At 34.9% G+C, this 11,016-nt stretch overlaps 1 protein-coding gene across 1 annotated transcript; it reads right to left on the bottom strand.

The window, feature by feature from the left end:
- Positions 418 to 1,452, bottom strand: LOC109360285 (uncharacterized mitochondrial protein AtMg00810-like; the record flags this gene model as incomplete). Its single annotated transcript, XM_019605063.1, has 1 exon — positions 418 to 1,452. A coding segment is annotated over one exon (1,035 nt), but the record flags the coding sequence as incomplete, so codon positions are not given.

Here is an 11,016-nt window from a genome sequence, read left to right as displayed (position 1 = left end):
GGTTAGGATGAGGTTTACTTAATCCTATTGCACTTGGATTAGCTTGGTTACTGTTTCAGAGACTCAAGGCATAAAGAGGTTGCGAGAATGTCGAAAAACGTGTAGAACCGAGACAATGTCTGCCTTTAACGTACTGGTTTTAATCGATTAACGAGATGTTTTAATCGATTAAAACAGTGTAAAACTTGAATTTTTTAAAAAAAAATTTCCCAGGTAATCGATTAACGTGCGGTTTAATCGATTAAATCAGTACAAAAAATTTGAATTTTCAAAAAAAAAAAATTCTCTCCTTAGAACATAGAAGGTATCCCTGGGAAGGGGCTTGGTGAAAATATCTGCTAACTGTTTAGATGTTTCCACAAATTCAAGAACACAGTCACCTTTTTGTACATGGTCACGCAAAAAATGATGTCTAATTTCTATATGCTTTGTTCTAGAATGCAAAACGGGATTCTTGGATAGGTTAATGGCACTTGTATTATCGCATTTTATTGGGATCTTTTCAAGTTTAAGACCAAAGTCCTTAAGTTGCTGCTTCATCCAAAGGATTTGAGCGCAACACACACCAGCGGCAATGTATTCCGCTTCAGCGGTGGACAAAGCAACACAGGCTTGCTTCTTGCTGTGCCATGCTACTAATGAACTGCCCAATAGGTGGCAAGTACCACTAGTGCTTTTCCGATCCAACTTACATCCGGCGAAATCGGAATCGGAATAACCCACCAAGGATAGTGAGGCATCCCGAGGATACCATAATCCCATGTTAATAGTTCCTTTTAGATATCTCATGATTCTTTTAACAGTTATATAGTGTGATTCTCTAGGTGATGATTGATATCTCGCACACATGCATACACTGAACATGATATCAGGTCTACTTGCAGTTAAGTAAAGTAAAGACCCAATCATACCACGATACTTCGTTACCTCGATTGCTTTTCCTTTCTCATCTTTGTCTAAGTAGCAAGCAGATGCCATAGGTGTGGAAGCTTCCTTACATTTGTCCATTTCAAATTTCTTGAGTAGCTCTTTGCAGTATTTCGCCTGATGGATGAATATCCCACTTTCTAGCTGCTTTATCTGCAATCCTAGAAAGAATGTGAGTTCTCCCATCATAGACATTTCGAACTCCCCCTGCATCATCTCAGAAAATTCTCTACACAAGATATCATTAGTAGATCCAAATATTATGTCATCTACATAGATTTGTACAAGCAGAACATGATTTTCTGATTTTCTAATAAAAAGCGTTGTGTCAACCAAGCCTCTCTCGAACCCTTTTTCTAAAAGAAAGGTACTAAGTCTGTCATACCAAGCTCTAGGAGCTTGTTTGAGACCATATAGTGCCTTTTTAAGTTTGTAAACATGGTTCGGATATTTAAAATTTTCAAAACCAGGCGGTTGGTCAACATAAACTTCTTCTTGAATGTATCCATTCAGGAAGGCGCTTTTTACATCCATTTGAAAGAGTTTGAAGTTCATTAAAGATGCAAAGGAAAGAAGCATTCTGATGGCCTCTAGTCTGGCTACAGGAGCGTAGGTTTCGTCATAATCGATACCCTCCTCCTGGTTGTAGCCTTTGGCCACCAAACGTGCTTTATTTCGAATTATTAAGCCAGATTCATCAAGTTTATTTCTGAAGACCCATCGAATACCAATCACGGGATGATCTTTAGGTTTAGGGACCAGGTCCCAAACACTGTTACGCTCGAACTGGTTTAGCTCTTCTTGCATAGCTATACCCCAGTGTACATCCTCAATGGCCTCATCAAAGGTCTTAGGCTCAATAGTACATCCTCAATGGCCTCATCAACGGTCTTAGGCTCAATTTGCGATACAAAAGCTACAAAATTACAGAAATTTCGTAAGGAACTACGGGTTACCACTCCCGTAGATATGTCACCTATAACTTTATCAATTGGGTGAGCTTTCTTTGTTTTCCACACGGTAGGCATGTCTGAGTGCTCTTGAGGTTCGATTTGACCTTCATCATTGGCTCCTTTTTCATTATCCATGTCCTTGGAGTATGCTTCTTCCAAAGCACCTGCAACATCATCAGAAACGACCTTTCTCTTCTCTTTTGGAGAAGATTCGTCAAACTGTACATGGATAGACTCTTCAACTTGCATTAAATATTTGTTAAAGACTCTGAACGCTTTGCTATGAATCGAGTATCCCAAAAATATTCCCTCATCGGCTTTAGAGTCGAATTTCCCTAAAGCCCGCTTTCCATTATTTAATATAAAACATTTGCAACCGAAAGCGTGAAGATGGGATATATTTGGTTTGCGGCCTTTTAAAAGTTCATAAGGAGTTTTGTTCAAATTAGGCCTTAAGAGTACTCGATTTATAACATAACATGCAGTATGAACTGCATCAGCCCAGAAGTACTTGGGGGTATTACTTTCGTTAAGCATGGTTCTCGCTAATTCTTCTAAAACACGATTTTTCCTCTCTACAACTCCATTTTGTTGTGGAGTGCGAGGAGCAGAGAACTGATGCAAAATGCCATGCTTATCACAGAATTTGTCGAACTGAAAGTTCTCAAATTCTCCCCCGTGATCACTTCGTATATATATTATTTTTAGGTTAAGTTGGTTTTGGATTTGCTTGGCAAGATTTTTAAAATTTTTGAACGCGTCGCTTTTTGATGATAAAAACAATGTCCATGTAAATCTAGAGAAATCATCAACAATAACTAGAGCGTAGTAGCTACCACCAAAACTCATGATTTGTGATGGTCCAAACAAGTCCATATGGAGTAGCTCCAAAGGTCTTGAGGTGGATATCACATTTTTATTTTTAAAAGAGTTTTTGGTTTGTTTACACTTTTGACAAGTGTCACAAATCTCTTTAGTTTTAAAATTTAATTTTGGTATCCCCTCAACTAGTTCGTTTGATGATAATTTATCTAGATGCTTTATATGGATATGTGCAACACGTCTATGCCATAGCCAGATGTCATCTTCTTTAGAAATAAAGCATTTTGAAAATAATGTAGTGACATCGTCCAAATTAACCATGTAAATATTATTTATACGGTGACCAAAAAATTTAACGTTATTAGATAAAATATCACGAATGACACAACAATCAGAATCGAAAGATACACGATTTACCTTTATCGCACAGTTGGCTTATACTCAACAGACAAATATCTACAGGTATAAGTTTTTTTGTCATCCCTAAGAAGCACCATCAATCAGACCCAACAAATAGTAATTTCTAGTTTTATTAAATACGTTAATCAAATGGGCATACACTTCATAGGTCCATATTAGGATCCACTTGAAGAAGAGGTGAAATCCAACAACAAGTTCCAACATGTGAATCCTAATGATTTTGGATACAACAAATATATACTTAATTAAGCATTTTGTTATTTATAATCATCTTAGAATTATTACCTAATGTTTTATATAAAATAAATTACACTGATACCCTTGAGTTTTAGCAAAATTACATAAATTACTTCTCATTTTTCTACACCTACACACCCCCTAATTTTTTATATTCAGCACCACTGCATGAGAAATAAGTGTAATCTTTTAAATAAAAAATATGATAAATTGCAATTAAGTTAAGCAAAACATGGTATATTGTGGAGACAAATCTAAATAATATACAAATCAATGTATCTTTATTATTTTTGGTTACAAAATGCATCAACAATTCTAAAGAGATATTGTTTAAATCGCTCTTATACTATATCGTAACGAACTAAAAATAATAAAGAGATATTGACTCATATATTATTTAGACTTGTATCCACACTATATCATGTTTTGTTTAACTAAATTGCATTTATTATATTCTTTGTTTAAAAGATTACACTTATTTATTTTTCATGCATGAATGATCAGTGTAATGAAAGTATAAAAATTAAGGATTTGTATAGATGCAAAAAAGTGAGAGGTAGTTTGTGTAATTTCACTAAAACTCAAGGGTATCAGTGTAATTCACTCTTTTATATATAGCTAAATGGTATGCATTACCCTTTTCTGTGCCCGATTCTACATAGTTCACTATTTTTACATTATTATTACTATTATAAAAACTTCCTTTACATGAAACTCAATATGCATACATCGGATGCCATATGTAGCTGATAGAAAAGGCCCAATAGAAGCATCACCTAACAAACCCAATAAAATCAAGCAAAACCCAATTGGCTTTCTGAATTTGTACAGTTCAAATAAAAAAATATGTATGCACTAATAGTGTATGAATTTTACATATTATCATTGTATCATTCATATTTAATTATCATTAATTTTTTTAAAATAATTCAAATAAAGAGTAAACAATATAATTATTGTGTATAAATATTTACACTAACATATAAAATATAAATATTACACTCTTAATGAAATGGACACAAAGTTCTTAGGTCCATATAAAAATACACCAAAACTTTAACCTAGTTTCCTGTTTATACTCGGCCACCACGCTGTAGTTGGAATATCTAAATTTCTTCTTAGTACAATTTAGCTAATGAAAAAACTATGTAATTATGATTTATCAGATAAATAAAACCAATCAAACCAAAAATATCCATTTATTTATTTATATATATATATATATATATCCAATCTTGAATCCAGGCTTCTTGGGAGCTTTGCCGGCTTTACCCTTGAGAGCATCTCCAAGTTTTTCTATAACAATCCATTCATTCGCTTGACGAGTCTCTAGTAGACCAATAATAGTTGTTTTGTTCGATGCAGAAACATGATATTCTCAAAGAGGAAACATAAATAGACTTAATAAAGTTCTACTTGCAAAGCAAGTTCACTATCATCAATGTTCCAAAACCTTATTAGACAAATTAGAAATGCCTTATGCAACAATTTAAGATTTCAATGAGTGAAAAAAGAACTCGAGGGTTGTACAACAAAGCATATAACCAAAGTGTGCATGCTTCCTAGGAATTCCTAACTACCTTATCGTTTTGCATGTGTCATGTTGGGAATTATTCTCCTGCTCGGCTATAGGAAGGTGAGTCGGGTTGGTGCCTGGCTTGCGGTCTTCGGTTTGGGGTGGAGTGGTCTCGAGCTGAAGGTTATAGAGTTGAAGTTTCGGGTGGTATGCTTCTTGGGGTGCTACTCTGTGTTGGATCTAGGTTCGTCTGAGTCAAGCTTGGACCCGCTAGGGAAAGATACCTGAAAAGGTTATCCAACAACCAAGTCAGTAAATGACAATGAATGGGGAATCAACAACTTAGAGTATGAGAAATTATAATGCTTAGGAGTAAGGTTAGAGAGTGGGGTGTCTTATTCCTATATGTGTGTCATATATCTGGTGTGAGGGGAGGAGCCCCTATTTATAATGGAGGTGGATGGAAAGTTCTATGAGGTATGTTGTTCGTGTGGCCGACCATTTGGGATTGTCGGCCTGTTCTTGGTAGAGTAAAGGTTGCTTTATGTGTGTCAGGCAGCTGGGTCAGACCGTACTCTGAGCATAGTTAAAATATAACATGTAGTAGGTTGTGATAGCTATAGTCTAGGCATGTATTTGTCGTATAGCATGAAGTTAGGAGAGAAATTCAAGCAACATGTTGTAGGTGTAGGCAGCGCGACTGACTAGTGGCAGAGGCATGTCCTGTTAGGTATTAGTGGTTACAATACACCTAGAAAGGGGGGGGGGGTTGAATAGGTGTCGCGGTTAGAATTACCGCTTTTCGCAAATCAACACTTAATGCTGAATCAACCCTACTTAATCGATTAAGGAAAGGAAGATAATCGATTATATGCACAATCTTAATCGATTAACACAAAGAACAGTTTTAAACAGAAACAGTTTTAATCGATTAACAGAAACAGGATAATCGATTAACATAGCAATATTAATCGATTAAACAGAACCAGTAAGCAATTACAGAAGCGATTAAATGCAGAACAGTTAACCGATAATAGAACGAATACAGAGCTTACAGATTTGTATATTAGAATAGCATCCAGTACAGCAAATGAACAGAATGTATCAATTGAATCCAATATACAAATTAATCGATTGAAAACAGTAAAGAGAGAGAGAGAAAACAAATCCTGCAACGCGAATTTTTATCCTGGTTCGTTTGCTGTCCACTGCAAACTACATCCAGGCCTCCCGGCTGACTTGGGAGATTTCCTTCACTATAATCGAATCAATGTAATTTACAAACACATTATCCAATTACAACACTTAGCAAATGACAAGAAATCAAAGAAACTATCCAATGGTTTGACTCCCTTCCTACCGATAAAGAAAACGTTTCTTTCGGCGTAGCCCCAGCCAAAGAATCTATGTTCTTTCCTTTTCTAACACTCTAAGTAATTATGAAGAAACACTCAATCTCTAACGGTGATAAGACACCACGAGATTCCCTTTACAACAATTATACAACAATTACAAGAGTAAAATAAAGCTATTACAAAGCTCAAATATAACAAGAAGGCTTTACTCTAATGCACATCTAACACAAACTCATGTGAAATGACAAGTATTAGTTATGAAAACAGAAGTTACAGAATTGTAAAATTCATGAAAAATGCATCAAAAATATGCATGAACATGTGAGGGAAAACATGAGAGATTATAACATGAAATGCACTCAATCCTAAAGCAAGGAATCTCTCATTTCTAAACTCACTAATGCAATTAACAGATAGATGCAACAATTAACACGTAGAATGCTCTAACTCTCTAATAAATGCAACATGCAACTTATGAGATTAATTCTGAAAACGCAGTTTATAAAGAATCAGTCCAGAACCCCAGATAATCGATTAAATGCCATCTTAATCGATTAACGTGATTCAAAATGTTAACTGATTCTGTTTTTCAAGTTTTCAGTTACAACAACTTAACAAACAGTTAGGTTAATCGATTAACGTAATGCCTTAATCGATTAACAACATTTAAAAACGTGTTCCAGTAGCGACCACTTTTCACAGCAGTTGGGTTAATCGATTAAAGGATTTGGTTAATCGATTAACAGCAATTAAAAGTGTATTTTTAAATACTAATCATCAAATACGTTATGCACTTAGTTAATACATGTTTAACACTTAGTTTATGCCTGGAATGCACATATACATGTATTTATGTAATGCATGAACATATTATGAATGACATATCTCATGGATGAAATGATTTAAAAGATATATGCATATGAGACATGTATTAGGTGCCCTAAGCCTTGACTCAACTTAAACTAGATTCTAGTCTAAGCCTAGTACCAATTAAAGACTTAAGCACGTTGATTTGTTGATGATCTTCAAGCTCTTTTAGGCACAAGTTGTCCTCATCAAAACCATGACATATTAGGAGAGCTTTCCAAAGTGTTCCTCTTGACTTGCACACTTTCATTGAGTCCTTGAAATTTTGATTTGTTGAGTTATCTTCAAGATTTCACTAAATCCTTGTCTTCATCAAAACATAGGCAATCTAATAGTGCTATCTTGACACTTTGCACTTTCAGGAGAGAGTTGTGGGAACAATTTTAGATCTGGATCTCTTGTATTTTACACCATTTAACCTTTGTAATGCATAGGATGAGCGGCTAAATCTCTCAATGTTGGTATTGAATGTAATCTTAAAACTATTGAATTTCTTGGATTCAATTCGAATATGTATTCAGTTATTTTGATTTTGGAAATTTCATCCTTGCTTAATGCTTGATTCTAAATAGTTACTTTTTTCATGATTTTGGATCTAATTTCAACTGGGAAGTGAAACTAGGAATCGAATTTGGATAATCTTTATTGATATATCGTTGATCTAAGAATAGACAATGATATATGAATTGCTTTTACATTGGACTTAATGCTAGATAATTTGTTAAATATCCAATGAATTGAAATTTGATGAATTATTTGAGGATTTTGTAATCAAGGAATTAATACAGATGATTCAAAGATGTTGCATGAAGATCTATAACATCACAAGTTATATAGAATTGAATCTAAGGGTTACAATGAGGTGGAATGATGAAAGTCAATCCCAACCATTTTAAATTCACATTAGAAAAACACACTCAATTAACCGTTTTAGATAAACTCAATTCATTGAACATCATCAATTCAAATCCTTTTACATATGTACTCAATCTACTTTTTTAGAGAATAATATAGATCTGATTTTCTCTCTTAGGATGATATCCCAGTATTTATTAGTTTTGTTACTTGAACGATATAGTTCACTTGCCGTACGCAAAAACCTCAACACATTTTTGGCGTCGTTGCCTGGGAGCAACATGCGATTTATATTAGTTTCTGAATATAGTTCGTTGAGTAGTTGTAATTAATTTTTATTCTTTTTAAGTAGTTTTAGTTTATATTAATCTATGTGCTAACCCTTGTTGTAGTCTTGTTATTTATGCTTTTGCGAGGAAAGGCTACTGAAGATCAATTGTAGTTTAATCCTAATATTGAACAACCAGCTAAGAACAACAGAAAGAAAGTAAAAGAAAAGAAGAAGAAGCGGGATACTCAAGAGGCACATTCAAATTCTCAACAAATAACTATTCTAGAGCCTCAATCTACAAAAATGGAAAATGCAAATGCTGCTACTGGAAACAATGAAAGACCTAATCCTCCAAGAAGGACGTTAGGTGATTATGCAACGTACCAAGGTTCGAGACATTATTCGAGCATTGTCATTCCACATACTAAAAGAATATTGGAAATCAAGCCAGCTTTTCTGAATCTGGTTAGTGCACATCAATTTTCTACATAGGATTATGAAGATCCCTATGCACATCCGGATAATTTCTATCAATTGGTGGCAAATATGGGCTATAATGACAATGAACGAGAAGCTGCTTATATGATGTTATTCCCATTTTCTCTAATTGGTGAAGCTAGGGAATGGATAAAATCTCACCCAACCCAAAGCTTGACTAATTGGAGTGATATAGAGTTGAAGTTTTTGACACGATTCTTTCCACCAGCTTATTATGTGCATGCCAAGTTTGAGATATCAACTTTTCGACAAGGTGCAGATGAAGCATGTTATGAAGTTTAGGAGCATTTTCAGATGTTGTTGAGAAAATGCCCCAACCATGATTTTGAAGATGTGGATCAGCTTAACATATTCTGCAATGGATTTAAGCTTGAGACCAAAATGATTTTAGATGCAGCAGTAGGTGGAACAATGGTGGTTGTGGATGTTGAACTAGCTACAAGGATCATAATTGTCTTATCTTCAACAAATAGGCAAGCACAACATAATCGGATGTCACTGCAGAAGATATGAGTGCTTGATTTGAACTAATCTATTTTTGTTCCAGCACCAAAAACAATTCTTTCTCAACAAATTGAAGCACTTACTAAGAAAATGTCAAAGTTGCCGCAACAACTGCATGTTGTGCAAACCTCTTTGAGTCAACAACAAGTGTTGGGGTGTGATTTTTGTGGAGGTGATCATATAATTGGTCACTATTCATTGCCAATTACCAATAATGATGAAGAAGAGCAATATGTCACCAACCAACCTCGACAAGGCAATTTCTCCAACAACCCTTCGTATAATAATCAATTTTCGCAGGGTTGAAGGGGCAATCATAATCAGAATTATGGTTCGAGACCAGAAGCAGGACCATCAAACAGGCAGCCACCATTCCAACAACCATTTGAACAGAGTCAACACCCACCATTGCATGAAAGACAAACTAAATTGGAGTACACTAGAAAAGTTCACCAAGTTTCAATGACAAATTAGAAGAATATTGCAGCATCAAAAGAAATTTGGAAACACATGTAGATCAACTAGAGAAACAAATGTCATAGCAATATTCAGATCGCCAACAATTTTCAGCCAACACTCAAACTAATCCCATGGAACATTGCAAAGCCATTACTACCAAAAGGGGAAAAATGATTGACAAGGATGTTGGTGAGAATTTGGTGATAGAGGAGGAAGTGTTGAAAGAAAAAGATATTGAGGAAGAAAAAAGTGAGTTTGAAGAGATACCAAATAAGGAGAATATAGAGAATGATGAAGAGAACAACGAAAAAGAAACCGACGGAGAAAATAGTGAGCAGGGTGAGAAGAAAAAGAGTGAACTTCCACAACTGAAACGTTTTCCTTATCCCAAGAATCCTTATAAGAAAGTGATGTAAACCCACTTGGACATAACATCATTGAAGATCCTCTACATGCCTTAGGATGATCTATGACTAGAGCAAAGATCAAAAAGGCCCAAGAAGCACTTCGACAACTTATATTTTCCACAATGGAAACAAGTGCAAATGGGACCAAGCAAGAGGAGAAGGTGTTAAATTGCATAAGCCTAAGTGAAGAACTCAAGGAGGTCCATGGTTTATGGAAGAACCACCTTGACTCTCTTTAGTTCTTACATTAGTAATTAGGACCATAAATAAGTGGGAAGTTGTCCACACTAGATTAGGACTTTTATTTACCATGTCTTTAAATTGATTTCATTTAGTTGCATTTGATTTTAATTAAGGTTTATGTCTTTCATTTAGGAGAGCACGACCAAGTATAAGAGATAGAATAAGGTGGCAAGGAGATAGAATAAGGTGGCAAGGAGATAAAATAAAGACAAGTACCATGAAGCAAGGACACTACATCTACCTAAATTCTACACAACTAGAAAATATGAAGCATACGGCTACAATCTAGGATGATGGCAAGGCTTCCAAAATCTAGGCCATAAGATCAACCAACCTTATCTTTCAAAGATCAAGATCAAAAGGAGATCAATATACACTAAAGGAATTCGGCTAAGAGAAAACAAATTCAAAGCATCAACAATATCAAGTGCCAACCAAGTAGATAGATTGAAGATTAGATTAGAAATTAGATAAAGATTAGATTGTATCTTCACAATCTTATTGTTTCATGGCTGATTTTCCTATTGTGAAGTTCTATATATGAACCGTGCTTAAGAATTGAATAAAAATATATTGAATTTTATTTGAATAATCATTGTTAGTGATTTTTCTCCTAGCTCCTTGACTAAGTCAAGAACCCTTGTTCTTATCAAGAGTATCATCCTCTTGTGGCGAACTTCAC

This window comes from Lupinus angustifolius, chromosome LG11 (assembly GCF_001865875.1).
Source record: "Lupinus angustifolius cultivar Tanjil chromosome LG11, LupAngTanjil_v1.0, whole genome shotgun sequence".
Classification (NCBI taxonomy): Eukaryota; Viridiplantae; Streptophyta; class Magnoliopsida; order Fabales; family Fabaceae; genus Lupinus; species Lupinus angustifolius.
This window is presented reverse-complemented; position numbering and strand designations above follow the sequence as displayed.